We start from the raw sequence: 18617 nt of genomic DNA on the forward strand, positions 1-18617 counted from the left end.
TGTCATCTGTAAGTAGATGGTAAGTGGACATATATTTCATTATATATTCATTTTTAGAAAATAACATTTGAAAATGTTTGGTTTGTTTCAGATAAACATAATAATAACTGCATTTTGATAAAGTGTCTCTGAAAATCTTGTGCTGGGAAACCATATTCAGATATTTGTTTTGGCATTTCACATTTAGCAAATTTTTTTCCCATAAATTATAACTAATTTGACATTCTTTTTTCTTTCCAGATCATTCAACTTCAAGTGGCACATTATCTTTTAAGCCTAGTCGATCATTGGTTACTCTTCCTACTGCCCATGTCATGCCGTCTAACTCTAGTGCTTCAGTTTCCAAACATAGGGAATCATTGACGACAGATGGCTCAAAATGGAGTGCAAGCCTCATGCAAACATTGGGAAACCATGGCAGGGGAGAGCAGGACTCTTCACTAGACATGAAGGACTTCCGGCCTCTACGGAAATGGTCATCTTTATCCAAACTCACTGCCCCGGATAACTGCGGCCAGGGTAGCGTTGTACATGCTGATGAGTCAAGGAGTGGTTTGGAAAAGACAGGGAGAGCCAAGGTTTTAACGTCTCAACTAAGAACAATTGGGCCTAGCTGCTTACATGATAGTATGGAGATGCTTAAGCTAGAGGACAAGGAAATAAATAAAAAACGATCATCAACTCTGGACTGCAAATATAAATTCGAGAGCTGTAGCAAAGAGGACTTTAGAGCTTCTTCCTCCACCCTTAGGAGACCAACCTTAGACATGACATACAGTGCCTTACCTGAAAGCAAGCCCATTATGACAAGTGCAGAGGCCTTTGAACCTCCGAAATATTTAATGCTAGGTCAACAGGCAGTAGGTGGAGTTCCCATTCAGCCTTCTGTGAGGACACAGATGTGGCTTACGGAGCAGTTGCGGACAAACCCTTTGGAAAGTAGAACTACAGAGGACTCTTACAGTTTAGCTCCTTGGCAACAGCAAATTGAAGAATTTCGACAAGAAAATGAAACACCAGTGCAGGTAAGGCTCAAAATCTAGTGTGTGCTTCCCTCCAGTGGATGTTATGAGTACAGTAAGTAGCACACTTGCAGTAAGCATAGAATAGTGTCTGTCCGTTGGTGCAGATGGTTTTGCTTTTCCTTTTTCAACTTAATAAGCATAAATGGTATAAACTCTCAAAGTACTGTTTTGATAAACAAAAGTTAAAAAATATTTGAGGCTGATTAAAACGAAAAACTTAAAATCTTGTACCTAACTTTGTCTTTACTTTCCTTCTCATTTATTAAATGAGCATAAAAATGAACAAAGCAACACATTTTCAATTTAAATGTGAAAGAAACAAAGGAACTGGCTTGGTATAGTAGAACATAAACTTGCGAGTATGAGGTCTTGGATTTTGTCTCTATCAGATTCAGAACCTGGATGATTTTTCCATCTGAGCCTCAGTTTCTTTTTCTGTTCTTCTATTTTTTTTTTTAATCAGTGAATAATTGGCATGTAACATTGCATTAGTTTCAGTTCTACAACATAATGACTTGATACATGTATGTTTTGTGAAGTGATCACCACAATGAGTCTTAAGTCTGGTCTAGTTAATGTCCATCAGCATATATGCTTTCAATTTTTTTTTCCTCATGATAACTTGTAAAATTATCTCTTAGCAACTTTCAAATATATGGTAGTGTATTATTAACTAGAATTATCATGGTGTACAGTAAGTACATCCTTATGACTTAAAGTTTTTTATCTTTTGACTTCCTTCACCCATTTTGTCCACCCCACCCTGGTTCTGGTGAACACCCGTTAGTTCTCTGTGATTTATTTTCTTTTTCTTTCTTTCTTTCTTTCTTTCTTTCTTTCTTTCTTTCTTTCTTTCTTTTTCTTTCTTTTTTTTTTAAGATTCTACATATAAATGTGATGATACAGTATTTTTCTTTGACTTCTTTCACTTACCACAATGCCCTCAAGGTATATTCATGTTGTCACAAATGGCAAGATTTCGTTTTGTTACAACTGAATAATAATCCATTGTATATATACCACATTTTCTTTGTTCATTCATTCATCAGTGGGCACTTAGCTTGCTTTCATGTCCTATCGTAAATAGTGCTCTGGAGGACATAGGAGTGCATATGTCCTTTTGGGTTAGTGTTTTTGTTTCTTTCGGTTAAGTACCCAGAAGGGGAATTGCTAGATCATATGGTAGCACTATTTTTAATTTTTTGAGGAACCCTTCATACTGTTTTCCATAGTGGCTGCACCAATTTACATTCCCACAAAGAGTGCACAGGTTTGTCTTTTCTCCACATCCTTGCCAATACTTGTAATCTCTTGTCTTTTTGATCATGACTATTCTAACAGGTGTGAGGTGATAGCTTATTGTGGTTTTGATTTGTATTTCCCTGATAGTGATGTTGGGCATCTTTTCATGGGTCTGTTGGCTAGCTGCATGTCTTCTCATTTCTTCATCTATGAAATGAGAAGGTGGAACTAAAGCCATTTTTAAAGTTTTGGTGGTGCTTGATACATATTTAGGTTTATAAACAAAACAAAAAAAAGATTAAGTTGGGTATCAGGATTTATTAATCAGGGGGTACCTGGGTGGCTTAGTCAGTTGAGCATCTGCCTTTGCCTCAGTTCATGATCTCTCAGGGTCTTGGGATCAAGCTCCACATTGGGATCCCTGCTCAGTGGGGAGCCTGCTTCTCCCTCTCCCTCTGCCTGTCACTACCCTTGTTTGTGTGCGCTCTTCCTCTCTCAAATAAATAAAATCTTTTTTAAAAAGAGATTCATTAATCAGTTTGAGGAAAGCATTTTATAAAATAACACATATAAATAAAAGTGGCATGTATCCCCTAAAGTAACATGTAAATATGTACATTTCTTGATGTGGAGATTTTTTTTTTCCAGAGTAATTTCCACAGCTCATTTTACCTGGGAAAGCAATTATCTGTAGAATTTTTTCTATAAATCTTATCATCCGTTTTTTATTACGAGAATTTTCTGAAACGAATTAATTCTATCAGAAATTATAAAATTTCCCTTAGAGAAAACATTTAAAATTAATGTTCATTACTGCTACTAATAAAAAATAGTAAAGATTAAAGGAATATAGCCTTTGAAAGGGTAAGGAGATCCCTTATCTAGAAACCTCTTAAATCTGAGTTCCAAAACATATACACACCTGAATATGCTACATTTACAGGGGAATCCTGAGCACATCTCATGTACCTTCTATATTCTTGTTTTGGGCACAGTACTGAACAATCTTGATTATATATAAAAACAACATAACCAAAAGGAAGCATTATTATGATGTTTGAAATACAAATCAGAGAAGAGCAATTTAACCAGATTTGTGATTTATCAGTTCAAGTGATTGAAAGATAGGAAACCTAATTTTTATAATTTAAAAAAAATCTTTTTTTTTAAAAAAGATTTTATTTATTTATTTGAGAGAGAGCATAGAGGGAGAATGGAAGGGAGAAGCAGACTCCCTGCTGAGTAGGCATCCCAATGTAGGACTCGATCCCAGGACTCTGGTATCATGCCCTGAGCCAAAGGCAGATGCCTAAACGACTGAGCTACCTCGGCACTCCAGAAACCTAATTTTTAAAATGCTACAGTATTTTAGTTCTCAAATGCTCTGTGATTATATGAGAACAGGGATCAGGCAGTTATTTCTCCAGCTGGTATTTTTACACAGAATTGTAGTTGTCCATGGGGTGCTGAGTAATAATATTCCAACCTGAAGGTGTGATAGAAAGATAACTGAGCAGATTGGATGAATTTAGGGGACTGAGTACTAATTTACTTCTTTTACTCTACTTGGAAAACCCTCTGCTTTGGAGTTTTTCCCAACCTTGAAGCTATGCAAAGAGGATAAGAAGCTTGGAGGTGCACTGTAGAGCCAAACTTACATTTAAATCTTCTGCCTAGTACATGGTAGAGGAAGAAGGCTACTAGAGGACAACATTTGCACACACCCTGGCATGTCCTGCTTTTTGATGAGCTGTATTTGGAAGGGTCTCTTCGTTGTGCTCCTAAGTATTGTAGTAGAGAGATGAAAGCAGGTAAAGAAAACTGAAGACAGTTCAATTGCCATGTTTAAATGATCACTTCTCTTCTCATTCCCTTCTTGAACTATTACAGAAAACAGTTCTTAAATACCTTCTCCTTGGATCCTCCAAGTGCTGTCTTTATTATAAAAGTTCTTATCTTAGTTGTTTCTTAAAAGACCTTTTAAAGAATTGACTTCCTTTTTGTCTAATTTTTACATAAAGGAAAGAGCCATAGTAAGGATCAGACCATCTGATAAATTGTGAGAATGTGTATGATTTTCAGGCACAACTCCTAAACTCTCACCATGAAAGAAACCTCTCTCTTTACAACCAAGGAAAGGAATTTGGCAGAGTCATAATCTAACACCACCATAGATTTATATAGAACCTAGTAGCTCTCAAGAGTGTTTATCTCATTTGATCTGCACAGTTTCTTTCCCTGCTTTTCTCCCTCCAAAGGTTGATATTGTAATGTGGAAGCTTGTCTCTTAGGAATAATCATTGAGTCAGCTTCACAGTCACATGCTCATGCCGATTCCCATGATTTCCTACTAACTCAGATAGAATGCAGTAGAGTAGTACTCTGAAACATTTTCCTTTGTAAATGAAGAGAGGCTATCTATGCCTTTAGGTGGTTAGAATATAGACCTCCATGTGCAAACTGTCTTTGGGTCTTTACTTTGTTCTGTGTCACCCCTCTCCTCCCACCTTCCCCCAAACCTCTCTGACCCTACAGCAGAAGAGAAAGACCACCAGAGTCTTCCCTTCTCTTTGGAAAGAATGTATCCCTTACCATTTCCTTCTTTAATTTCTTTTCTGGAGGATGGGAGAATGGGGGAAGGGCGTGGAAGTGTATACCTCTACACACAACAGTATCCATTGGATTCCTTTAAGCTCACGGTGCATCTTTTCAGGCAGAAGTGAAGAAATGGTCTGTTTTTTGAGGAAGTTGGTTATCTTCTTTTCTCTTACATTCTCTAGGATGTTTCTAAGTTCTGGGTTGCAATCATTTTTTAAAGAGAGGAAGATAAAATTTTGTACCCCACTTAAATCATGATGAGGCTGGTCAGCCAAAATATTGACACCTAGTGATTTCAGCATATTTTGCTGAAAACTTTACATCAATCAGGAATGTAAATAAAAATTTGATAAAATGACTTAAATGACTTAGTTTTTGTTTAACATGATTAAAAAATGAAAAAGTTTTATTTTTAACATGAGAGTGTTTTATGTATTCTGTTGCATACTCTGAAAAGAAATAGTTTTCTTGTTTTTTATTTTTGTCCTTTTTTTTTACTGTTTAAGATCTAACTGCACTGAAAGCTGTGAACCCTATGACACTCTAGATAGGATGTGACAATATGACACATTCACTTGGTAGTTAAAAAGCATTTTGTATATATGCTTTAGTAAATTAGTAGTATGTTTGACTTTTTTTAATCTTTCAACTTTTCTACATAGTATTGGCTTGTAATTTATACATCAGAAGAGCAAATTAAAAAAAAAACTTACTGGTTTCTCACTTTGCTAGAAGATTAAAAAATAATTATTGAGGAGAAATAAAATCTAAAAAGTAGAAAATTCATTATTTTATGTAGGTCTGCCCTCTTGTGTCTATATGAGGAAATCTTGATCTTACTTTGAGAAAAATCACTCACTGAAAACAATCTACAAAACCAAAACTGCTTATATTGATTGTTTTATGGCCATATCAATCATGAGTTGTATTAAAAAGCAATTTCACTGAGTTCAAGAAGGTTCTTTTTGACATAGGTGATTTGCATTAAATAAATATTTTGAAACAACTACTATATAAAGGGCAGCGTTAAACATTTAGAAATTAGTTCATTTGTAGTATCCTGTAAGTTAAGGTTAAACTTTATTCTATAATAGAAAGAACACTTGGTATTTAAAAATTTTAAATACATTGTTTTATTATATCTTACTCTTTACATATAATGATAAACAGAATAAATAATTTCCATTTAAAGAATAGGTCTTTTTGTTCTACTTTATAATCTGAGTTACAGTATACTTTAATCCTCAAGAAAAAGGTTTTTAATTTCTCTTAAAGTCAAAAAGAAAAACAAAAAACTTATTTCTATTTTACTTAGGGAAATACTCCATAACTTCACATTTTTTAGTTTGATATTGATGTTGTAATAATGAACAATACAATGAAAGGAACAGAATTTAGCATTTCAGGTTTTCACATATTAATATCAGTGCAGCTAATTATAGAACTTGGTTACTTTTTTATAAGTAATTATACCAGTGATGTGAATGTATTGCTTATTATTTATAAGCCGCCTAGTTGATAGTAGGGATCTCCAGCCTATAGATGAGGCTTTGCTGAAATCTCCCCATCAGTATGAGATCCTTTTTTGTCTGTTCCACAAATATCAGTGAATCAAAACTGCCCCCCCCCATCTCTAGTACTTGTCAGGTACCCAGAAAATATTTATAACAGTGTCTTCTCGACTAATCTGTTAGTTGCACTTGTATTATAAATCAGGGTCAGTACTGACTTCTCAAATTCGTTTAGTAACCACATTTTAGCAAATCATACAGTAAATTATGTGTTCTCTACTCTTTTAGTATTGCTATATTTGTAATATGTCTTGAATTGAAGTTAAAATTACTAGATTATGCAGTATAGGTATAAACTACTTTAGGCCTAATTCTAAACTGAATCAAGTTAAATTAACAAATTAATGAATGTATTTTCCAGTACCAAGTTTTACTTCTGTTATGAGTTGGAGGGTATTTTTAAGTGATCAGAGAGGAAATTGAACGTGTATCCAGCAAAAATAAAAAAAAAATGTAGATTAATATTGCTGGGTTTATAATTTAGCATGGTAGAATGGCCTACCAAATAGGTATTGACCATTTGGTTGACAGGTTAAGGAAAATAGTTCTATTATGAGCTATAGGACAAAAAGGTCATGTCAAAACGTGATCAAAGAATTAATTTTGGGGAACCCAAAATTTTATTTCTTTTAATGCTTGAAAGAATGTATTTTCCTTTTATTCTTTTTTAAAATTCTTCTTCTTGCCTATATTGAAGCTGAGCTTAAGAATAGAAGACAATTTATAAAATCATCCTAAAGTCTTAAGATTTCATAATTTCAGAGACATAGTGTGATTAAGTTACATACTTAAATGATCAACTACAGTGCCTGAAGTTAGGTTAGACTCTCTTTTATTAGTGTATTAGTAATTATGGCTAATCATACTGTCAGCTGTTAAGTTAACCAGTAGTTCTTGTCTGCTGATAATAGTGTACTACAGAGAATGGATTTCTGGTTTGTCTTCATATACTAGAATTCTGTAATTTTTTGAAAAAGTTGGTTAAGAGAAATTTTATTTATGTTAGAGTATGGCTCTACTTTTCCTACTTGGTTCTCATAAACTTTAAAAAATGTTAGTGTAGTACAGAGAAAGAATAATACAATTTCTATTTTATAATGTAGGTTATGCGAGTTACTACAAAGAGTTCTGAAGATAATAACAGATGTGAGAAATCAGTAGACTATTTCAAATGATAACTCTTCATTTGAATGACTATTTTGGTACTTGGTGAAGACCTGAAAAATATTTAATAAACATCACAGAGGCTTTTACAGTACAATATAAATTATATTTACCCCCAAGAGTGAAGCTAATGCTTTATATGTGAAATTAACTGGTTAGCAGTGCAATTTCAAAACTAAACCTACTTCATCCTCAGAGAAGATGTGGGATAGAAACTTACAAGCTCTTTAAGTTTCTGAATTCAACAGTTACATTATGCACACTTACAGTCATTTTGAATTTTTGAAAATAAAAGCTCTTTTCATGTTTACAGGATCCCACGGGTGAATACATTTGCTAAAATTTGTTTTGTCCTGAATCTTGACCTTTTCAAAAGAAATTCTTCTACTTAGGAAGTGGTCTGTTATGTAGTACTTTTTCCCCTTCTTCATGGGATGACAGATTTTAAGCTGATGGTAATAAGTTGCATCACTGGAGATTGCAGCAGAACTTCAGAGAAGCATCACTATGATGCAGATCAACAAGAGACATATTAAAATGAGACAGAAATTTATAAATAGGTTCTGAAGATTTTGGCGTGCTTGTTGAGGCATTTCAATGGTTGAAGCTCTTCTTATAGCAGAGCGAGTGAGGTATTGGACTTTCTCCATGACCCCAGGAAAGCAGGAAGTCTCGGGTTTTAAATGGTGAAGAGAAAGGTAAAAGGCTGGCAGCCAAATAGGAGCTCCGTCACTCTCTTCTTTTGGGTAGCCTGGAATGTAAAAATAGCGAATGGATTAGGATCATGTGTGTAACCTATTCTCTGAACAGGTAAAGACACAATTTCATATTAATTCATCTTCCTCAATATTTGTATTTATGACATCAAATATGTAGTCTTTTTTGGTGAGGGTCACCATGATGTCTTTTTTGTCTTATATTTGGAGTGTAAGAACTTAAGTCTTTGCTTCCTTCTCTCAAAATGACTAGAAGTATAGTTTGGTTTAGGGTGCAGCTCATTTCAGACGATTTCCTTGAGTGAAAGTGTTCACATATAGTTTCATAAAGACTATTTCTCTGTGAGCATAACTGTTGTGAATATTAGTGTATTAATAACATCAGAGAAAATCTCATAAAAACAAATACATGTAAGAAATTACTTTGCAGATGTTGATTTTAGTCCAAAATAAAAGTTAAATGGGAAGTATTATAGCAGAACTATAGATTCACATGTTTGTCATCCCTTTTTATGAATTTGTAGCTTTGTAGAATATGCTATTTTGAGTAACATTTTAACAAGACTGGATATTAAGTACTGAAGACTCTCAGGCTCAGAAAGCATAGTAATAAAATTATCATCTCCGGGCACCTCAGTGGCATAGTTGGTTCAGCGCCTGGCTCTTGGTTTTGGCTCAGGTCGTGATCCTCAGGGTCATGAGATCCAGCACTCCCATCAGGCTCCACGCTCAGCATGGAGTCTGCTGAAGTTTCTCTTTTCCTCTGTCCCTCCCCTCTGCATGCATGCACACATGCTCTTTTTCTCCCTCTTCCTAAAATAAATAAATCTTTAAAAAAATTATCATCTTACTGTGTACCACAGACAGTCCCTGTTTAGAAATGACCTGTACTCAAGAATGGTGGCTTGCACGTACTTGCTTTCTTTCAGAGCTTCCATAAGTTATTCTGTCTAATTAATTAGTTGTGGTAAGTATTAAGTGAAACAAAAATAAAACAGTGCATTATTATAGAAAAATTAGAGGTTAGAAATTATCTGTAAATTAAGCATCTAGAGATAATAGTTACTAAGACGGGGATATTTTGTTGTCAGTTATGATATTTCTTTATAGATTTTGAAATAGAAATTAGAGTGGAATTTTTTTTTTAAAAGCCTGTAATTTAACTTCTGTTAACATTTGTTGATATATCATTGTTGATCAAGATATTACCACCTATCCCTGTATCCAGATTTCATTCTCTCCCTAATCTCTCCACATTCCTCGAAAGCCTAGATAAAGCCTAGATAAAGCGGTCAGCTCTATTGAGAGAGGCTGGTGCTGGAGAGAGCAGAGAGGAGAACTGAAAGAATGGGAGAGGGAAGATGTATTTCAGGCATGATCAGTGAGAACTAGGAATTTAGGTTTACAAAGAAAGCATGTGGTAAATTGTTGTTAGATTCTGTAGTTTTCAGTACCTCAGTTTGGCTCTATTAGCTTTGAATTCTATACTAGATTGCACTTTCATTTGGCTGGAGACTCTGATCTATAGTGAGGAGATCCAAACAGCTAACTTAACATCAAACTTCATTCTCTTAAAGAGTTGGTAAAACCTGTGTTTCCCTAACATATATATATATCTGTAACATATATTCTTTTTTTTTTTTCAATTTATTTTCAGAGAAACAGTATTCATTATTTTTTCACCACACCCAGTGCTCCATGCAATCCGTGCCCTCTATAATACCCACCACCTGGTACCCCAGCCTCCCACCCCCCGCCACTTAAAACCCCTCAGATTGTTTTTCAGAGTCCATAGTCTCTCATGATTCACCTCCCCTTCCAATTTACCCCAAGTCCCTTCTCCTCTCTAACACCCCTTGTCCTCCATGATATTTGTTATGCTCCACAAATAAGTGAAACCATATGATAATTGACTCTCTCTGCTTGACTGATTTCATTCAGCATAATCTCTTCCAGTCCCGTCCATCCCAACTTTTGTAGCAACATGGACGGGACTGGAAGAGATTATGCTGAGTGTAACATATATTCTTAATTGTCCAACACAAGGGCTGTTAACACCCCTACTACTTGGTAGATGGCATCTTAAGTGTGTTTTTAAATTTAATTTAATTACTTTTGTTTGAATTCCTCAGATAAAATACTGTAGAATAAAGCCTTTTTTTATTTTCTCATTTAAGAAAATGCATGCTTTAAGTTTTTTTTCTGCTATTGGTTAAATGTGGGGAAGATCCCAATTATTCATTCTTTTATGTATTTGACTAGTTCATGTGAGAATGTATAACAGAATAGTTAAGAAAGCAATAAGAACTAGCATTGGTCATTCCTATTAGAACTTACATTTTTATGAAGTTTCATGACTTAAATGGTCTCTGAGTTCTGATTTTAAAAATTACTTCGAGAAAAAACTTGGAAAAGGAGGAAGCTGGCTAGTTGTTCATCATGAAGCATATATGCAAGAGTCATTCCCTACCCCGACACTTTGATGAGTGGGACTTCAGTCACATGAAACATGTCACCTTTCCATAAATACTTCATTGCCTTTTTTGATTCTGTCTTTTGCACATGTTGTTCTGGCTTTGCCTGGAATGTCTACCCTCTACTCCCCCCCCCCCCGCCCCCACTCTACCTTTGATTCTTTGCCAGGCAAACTTCAGTTGATCCTTAAGCCCCAGTTTAGATATCACTTCCTAATGAAACTTTCCATTACTCATTAAGGTAGAATTGGTTCTCTCCTTTCGTTTTCAGTAGGGCTTTAGTGTTACCTATATCAGGAGAGCTATCTGCCTGTGCTCTAATTTTGATTCACATGTCCCCAGGTAGACTTGTAGATCATAAGTATAAGGAACTCTGCATGTTTATTTTGTATTCTGGTATGCAGTGCATAGTTGTTACTATTTGAGTAACAAATAGTACAACTATTTGAGTGAAGCTGAATGAGGGATTCTTATGATTTAATTTAATAGTTTTAGGAAATTGTTAATGATCAAAAGTAGTGCTGGGACTAACAGATTAACCAGTTAGAATAACAGAATTTGGTAGTTGAACACAGATTATAATCTCCAGTATTCTTCTCAAGTCTCTGTCACAGAAGAGAGAAATGAAGCTTAGAGGATTACAGCTTAGAGAAATTGTTAGTATTAACATTAACCTGAAGGAAGCTTTGTACAGGTGGGTATTTGGTGAAATATGAGGAGGTATGCCCTAGGGAGATGAACTCTCTACTGATGAATGTATGATGAATACATTTAAAGATGAGTTCCTCCATTCCTTAGAGGCAAGCTGTAAATAGGGTAATATTTGATGGAAATCCTCAAAAGTAATTTCACTTGATATTCATTTTATCTGATGATAATAGAGCATTCTTACAGGATAATCATAAATGGATTGTATTGGGAGAACTTGTACCTGGCACCAGCAATAATGGAGATGGAAATTAGTCCTACCTCCCTTTTTATTTATTTTTTTTTAAAGATTTTATTTATTTATTTGACAGAGAGAGAGATCACAAGTTGGCAGAGAGTCAGGCAGAGAGAGGGGGGAAGCAGCTCCCCGCCGAGCAGAGAGGCCAATGCGGGGCTCAATCCTAGACCCTGAGATCATGACCTGAGGCAAAGGCAGCGACTTAATCCACTGAGCCACCCAGGCACCCCCTACCTCCCCCTTTAAAGGAAATATATAGATTAATTGTATGGGACAGGAGGAGTAAGGACACTTGAAAATTTAATTAATCACCCAGGCTATAGAATCAGAACATTGAAAAATATAAAAGATCCTTTGATAGGGATCTGGTTGTAGAAATGCCATATTCCTGTCTCTTGAGTTACATGTTAGAGGCAGAAAAGTACCCACACAGTATTTTGTATACTGTAGGAACTATGATTATTTTCATTTTTGGAGGAATGGGAAGAATACTATTCTTTGTAGGATTTATAGTCTTTCGTTATCCACTTTTCCTCATTTGCTCAAAAAAAGTGAAATTGGGAAGTATTAAGATGCTCTTAATCTTCCAACTAAGTACCATCGTAGGCAACATTTTGGGTGAAAGGTACTATATCAGCTTCTACAAGGACCCTCACTTTGTAGTGAGTCCTATTTCTTAATGTAATATTGGATGCAATCTTGTGCAAAACAAACCTCAGTCTCAGTAGACTTTGGAAAACTTGTGGTGGTCTGCTTTATGACTTGCTAGGAAACAAACAATTTAACAACACAGTATATGGTGAGCAGCAATCCTCACCTATAATCTACATACTTTCAGTCCTTTGCATAATTTTCTGAACTTCCAATTTTGGCGAGTACTTTCTCTCTGAAACCTTAAGTTCCTGAGATTCTTTATGGAAATCAGAATTTTGCTTTTTTTATTTTTGGCTGTTTACTTCTTTTAGTAAATGGAGGCATATTTTCCTAGTAAACTCAAGTATTACACATCTAACACTGTGGTCCTACAGATACTTTTTAGAGTTCTTTTTACACTTAATTGGTTCAGAAGATTAGAATTCTCTATAGGTTTGAGTGTACAGGACCTCTCTATATTAAGATTATTTTGGGGTTTTGTTTTTTCTTACTATTCACTGTCATTTTCACAGATATCTGGAGATACCTGGAAATGATTATATATGCATGTTTTGTGACTTGTTGAATCAAGTCAGGGCAGTTCATCATAGATTTATTATCCATCTGTTGGATGCAGAGTTCAATTTGGTAGAATAATTTTCCTTTTGAGATTATCTAATATAAAACTTGGATGTTCTATTTGAGGTTACTTTGTGGCATCAACATTCTAGAACTTTGTTGGTCTGCACTGGCTATTTGAAAGAAGTTTCAGGCTGCTTCTGCCCGGTTATGAAAAGAATTGTGTAAACATAAAAATCACTATGTTCTCAACCCCTAAATTGACTTCATAATGAAATGTTTTCCTTGCTGTAAAGCTCTGCCTTGAGGAAAATTCATTAAACAATAGCACGGAGAGATTTTCTCTTTGAAATTGTCACATTGCTGTTGCTGTTTTGTCTGTAGACTTGTCTTCATTATCTGTTTATTATGTTAAAATTAATTTATTCACAATTAAAGTATTCATTTTAACCCTTTAGTAGTTGAGACCAAATTCTTCTTTTGGGGGAAAAGGTGTGGGAAGGGAGTTCAGAAGGAAAGTTTTAAGGAAAAATGAATGCTAGTTCTCTAAACCCCCACTAATATAAGTGAAATGGTTTTTTTTTTGTTGTTTTTTTTTTGTTTGAAAGACCTGAAGGTGGAGTACATTTTAAAATTCACTAGAGGTCCTCAGTTGACTGTGATTATACTGGGGTGGAGCTGTAGGCCCAGGCTTCATTTTACTGTGTTTATTTGGTAATATATGCTTCAGAATTAATGTAGGGTAAGAACATCGAAGTACAATTTCTAGAAATGTTCAAAAGACTACGTATTATCTGTTTTAGGTAATTGTAATTTAGAAAGATTATTTCCTTGATTTTTAACCTTTAGGTTTCTTCTATTGCTATGCTGATCAGCACCGTTAATTCAGTTTAGATGAAAATCATTTTCATAGCATAAATAACAAAGCAAGATATCTCTGTTGGAGCACTGTAAAATAAATGGGGTAGAATATTTTAAATGGTAGAATGTGAGCAGGTCAGAAATGAAATTGAGGTAAGAATTTAATATTGGAACTGGAATAAAATGCAAAAGTGTGTCGTTTTGTGAAAAGTTTTGAAAAATTAACCTAGATTTTAGGCATCAGGGCTAAATAGATCAAAGGGATCAATATTTAAGGAATGAAACAAATTAAAGGAAACATTGTGGTATGTTCTATCATTTTTTTTTTTTTAAAGCCTGTGAGTTATTTTGAGTTTTGCCTTCCATTGTTTATTGTTTAATAACAAGGATATCTGTAACTTTCTTATATCCCTGTCTTTAAAAGTGATCAGGAGAATATTATATAGGTTATTAAGGACATAATGCCCCATGTGTAAATTAGCTTTCAATGAAATGCAGTGGTTTTGAATTTAAATGAAGTTTGTGTCCTCTGACTTTGCATTTAGGGTACCATTAACAGTATTTGAGGACTTTAGTTTATTTTGCTTTGCCAGTGTCATGATGTATTTTTAAGTCATGCTGATCACTGGATGTGATGTGCATGTGGTTTAGAGTTCTAAAATTTTGGCTCCAACCAAGGCACCACCATTTCTTAGCTCTGTGATCTTGCAGTTCACATTTTTGCATCTGTTTCCTAATGTAAAATAGAGATGCAGTATCACACATATACACATATATCACACATATATCAGTACATTTAGACGATTGTTCAGAAATAAAGAAGGAAGCTTTGATTGACTATTTCTAGGATTGGTAATAAACATAGTCTAACTTACAGACTTAATCTAATATTTACATTTAATTTTTACTTAAAAGTTAATATATTTCATAGTCTAATACATTACATAATCTATTACACAACACATTTACTACATTAAAATTTATTTTAAAGATTTATTTATTTATTTATTTGACAGAGAGAGAGAAAGAGAGACACAGTGAGAGAGGGAACACAAGCAGAGGGAATGGGAGAGGGAGAAGCAGATTTCCTGCTGAGCAGGGAGCCTGATGAGGGGCTTGATCCCAGGACTCTAGGATCAGATCATGATCATGATCTGAGCTGAAGGCAGATGCTTAATAACTGAGCCACCCAGGCACCCCTAAATTTTTTTTCTTTTATACAAATTTTGTTTATACAACTATTCTGTCTCCACTTAATTAGATTAAGAAATAATACATAAAAATATGAACCAAATCATTTTTTTCTGGAATATTATTTTCCTTAATGTCCACTAAAATGCTTTTAAAATAGTTCTAATATTTGAGTTTCAGGAAATGATAATGACTGACTTCCCATAATAAAGCAAGTACTTTAGCTCTTTCACATGTTTTTAAACAACCAGTTTTTCATAACATTCTTCATATTTCTTCCTTTTATTTCATTCGATACTTTTTTTTACACTTAATTTTAAGCCTCCTGTCTTTGTAAACAAAGACAATACTTAAATGTCACCTTATGATAGAGATAAACTAGTTGGGACATAATGTCTGGCAGTAGGGCATTTATGTTTGGAAATTTGAACAGCTGTCACTGTAAGTGTAATTTTTATTAGCCTGTATACATGATTTATCTCAGGATAACTTTAACAACAGAATTTGTGCTCTTTCTGGAAATTCTCAACTTTTTGGAGCAATATGTGATGTAGTAAAATTCTGGTACCGTAAAAGAATTCATGAATATCCCATTTGAAGCACGAGAATGTAATTTGTTAGGTATTTGAGTAAGAATTTGTAAATAAGTAAACAAACACCTGCACCAAGAGACCTTTATATGATATCAAAGGAAAAACATTTTATGAATGTAAAGATATTGAGAGGCAGTTACAGTGCCTCAGTGGTAGGCAAAAATTAGAAATGTTTTTGCATGTCTTTAGGAAAGCTGCTTATGGAATTATAAAGTTCTTTTTGAAAAAAAGCAATAGAGTTAATATTTGTCATAGGAACTTAGAATTCCAGAGATAAATTTTATTTTGACATACATATGAAAGTGTCCTTTATGTCCTGACTGATAGAGATTTAAGAATGAAGACACATTTCACATATATTAAACTGAGGATTGTAACATCAAGAGTAAGTGGAATTCAAACAGAAGTCATAAAATTTATTGTATCATCTTCATTCCTGGGCACTTAAAAAAATTTCCTTCTTTCTCATCACCCCTGTCTAAATGCAGGAAAGGATAATGAGAAACCAGGGAGGGTGGTGACTTGATAACAGTATATTCATTAATAGGCAGAATAAACATATTTACCAAATTCACTCAAATGAGATATTTAGGAATCTTGTACCAAAATAAGATCTCGTTTAAATTGCCAAATTGGTATTCTCTAACTTTACAAAGAATTTTACATGTGTTTTTGATGGGTGTTTTAAAAATTTCCAAGCTTGTTATTTATGATATGGTATTGGATTTCATATAAGTAACAGAATTTATTAAATCTTGGAATTCTTTTTAGAGGTGTTTTTTAAAAAGTTGAGTGGAGTTTATAGAGGGAAAAAAGTCCCCAAAAGGATTTTGAGAGTAGTTTGTCTTATATTTTAAAAAATTCTTATTAAGTATTTACTGTAAAGAATCATAATGATGATATTAGAATAGTAATGCCAGCACTGTGCATGTTGTACAATCACACGACTGCTGATAGTTTCATAGATATAACTGGAAGCTCAGTCCTACTCTGTTTCTCAGCACAGTTACAGATAATAAGATGAAGCCACTGTTTTTGCTTGAAGAAATGAAATCTCCATTACCACCAAATATGGTAACATAATTGAAAGATATTTTCATTGGCAGAAATTCACTTTTGAAAAGCAAAATAAAAAAGTTAAATTCAAATGACAAACCAATAACTAAGGTTAAAGATGATGTGAACCTTATTATTTCAAAGTTAAGTCTTATTCTTATAGTCCCCGTATAGATATGCATTTATTTAGAAATTAAAGTTTTTGTCATATCAGACATTTTATTGTTTAACCTGGAACTGAAATTTACAAAACATGATTTAACTCTTGAAAAAGTTCAGTAATTCTAAATTATAGAAAACAAGAATTGCCAAAATCAGTGAACTCTTTTTCTTACCTTGGCTGTTGTGATGATTACAGTATGGAGTATTGTGAAGTTGTATGAAGTCTTATCGGTGTTTAGTTGGAAAGTTTTCTGACTCTGTTACCGGACTTATGGGAACAATTGAAGTAGGTGTAGGAGAAAAAGTGCTCTAGGGTGGACTTATGATGTCACACAAGAATTCTGAAGTTATGATTGGCTAGTCATAGTCTTATCACAACCAAACTTTTTTAGAATGTCGTTTATCTTACTTTAAGTATGGAAAGGTCATTAACACTTTGTGCCACATTTTTTGCTTGTAATTTTCAAAAGTATATGGAAGATAAATGAGAAAAAAAAAAGTGTGAGTGGTAGAAAGCTCCCTTTAAAGATTCATTAATCTTCAGGCTTAGAAACAATTGTGTACTGATGGTGATAATGTTGAAGAACTAAAATAGGTATATAGGAATTTTAATGAGCAAGAATATTACTGGCTTAAGTCAAACAACTTTTTTGGTGTCATTGCTGCTGTTGCTTTAATACTACAGTTTCATAAGGTTAACTCCTAACAGTACAGTAACTAAACATTTTCACAGAATCATGTTTAATACCTTTTACTGTCTCATTTTCTCTTTCTTCATACCACTGTGTATATGGGGGAGGGGTGTGTGTGGGAAAACCAGGCTACTAACTGATTTCAGTTTAAAAAATTAGCTTTATCATATAAAGTAAGAACCAATACATGTATTTAATTAGTTTGTGGTTTCTTCGGGTAGAACTTTTAACAATATTTTTATGAACAATAATTTTCATGTTTAAACTGATACATATTACCCCAAGAAAAGTTGCAATTCACGAATTTCAGTATTTAAGATTTTTTAACAGCTGCAATAAACTACCATAAAAATCTTAACTAAAATTTTAATAAGTGGAGGCAGTATCAAGAATAACTTTATAGTAAAAATGAAATAATCACAGATTCCTAATCAGTGGCATTCTAAATGTTAATGATGCTTTCTTGAAAATAGGTGTGCCTTTTGTTAGACATTTAAGGTGTGTAATATTTCTAAAAGGATTGCCTCATTTAATGCAGCAATTGTTTTCCTGAAAATTACTATACAGATGAAATTTGAGTAAGTGGAATGGTATTTGAACTTCCTAGAACAATCTGTCTTTGAGATTAGAACTGGAGAAAGAATTCTTTGGAAAAGGTGTAGGCATTATTTTCCTATTTCCTCTGATTTTTTTGTTTATACTATATATTACATTTACCTCAGTTACCACACCTACAAATTCTAATATTTAACTCTCTTCTGTAATTTTGGAGGAGGTATTTGCTATTTTATTTTATTTTTTTATGTTTATAGTAGAGCGAGCTCCGCCTGCTTCCCTTTCTTATGGGTAACTAAAATGTGGTGCAGCAGCTGCTTATGTGTCCTTAAATGGAGATGGTTTTGGTTTCTTCCAAAGAAAGATAAAATCCTTCTCTAGAGCAAATCTCTTGTTATTTAAAGAATCAGCTAAAACTAACAAAAAACATTTTAAAAGACCCTCTGTGAACATTTCTAAGGGAAAATTTACAACTTAAAAATAAAACCTCAAAGAAATTACGTGAATAATGTTTGACACTTTGCTCAAAGTGCTACAAGCATTTTTTCTTTCAATCCTT

At 33.9% G+C, this 18617-nt stretch overlaps 2 protein-coding genes across 6 annotated transcripts in view; one reads left to right on the forward strand and one right to left on the reverse strand.

The window, feature by feature from the left end:
- CEP85L (centrosomal protein 85L) overlaps positions 1-18617 on the forward strand; it is a 223697-nt gene that overhangs the window by 104219 nt on the left and 100861 nt on the right. For all 5 annotated transcript variants that reach the window (XM_082730950.1, XM_082730949.1, XM_082730951.1 and 2 more), the window contains one exon: positions 241-1025. In XM_082730950.1, the coding sequence (XP_082587076.1) occupies positions 241-1025 (785 nt within the window). The remainder of the gene's footprint in view (positions 1-240; positions 1026-18617) is intronic.
- Positions 5973-17129, reverse strand: PLN (phospholamban). The gene is made up of 2 exons (XM_082730960.1): positions 16985-17129; positions 5973-8351 (listed from the first exon to the last, which is right to left on the reverse strand). Exon 2 carries the CDS (start codon positions 8248-8250, stop codon positions 8092-8094), a length of 159 nt encoding a protein of 52 aa, XP_082587086.1. The 5' UTR covers positions 8251-8351; positions 16985-17129; the 3' UTR covers positions 5973-8091.

This window comes from Mustela nivalis, assembly GCF_964662115.1.
Source record: "Mustela nivalis genome assembly, chromosome: 5".
In the NCBI taxonomy this organism is placed as follows: Eukaryota; Metazoa; Chordata; class Mammalia; order Carnivora; family Mustelidae; genus Mustela; species Mustela nivalis.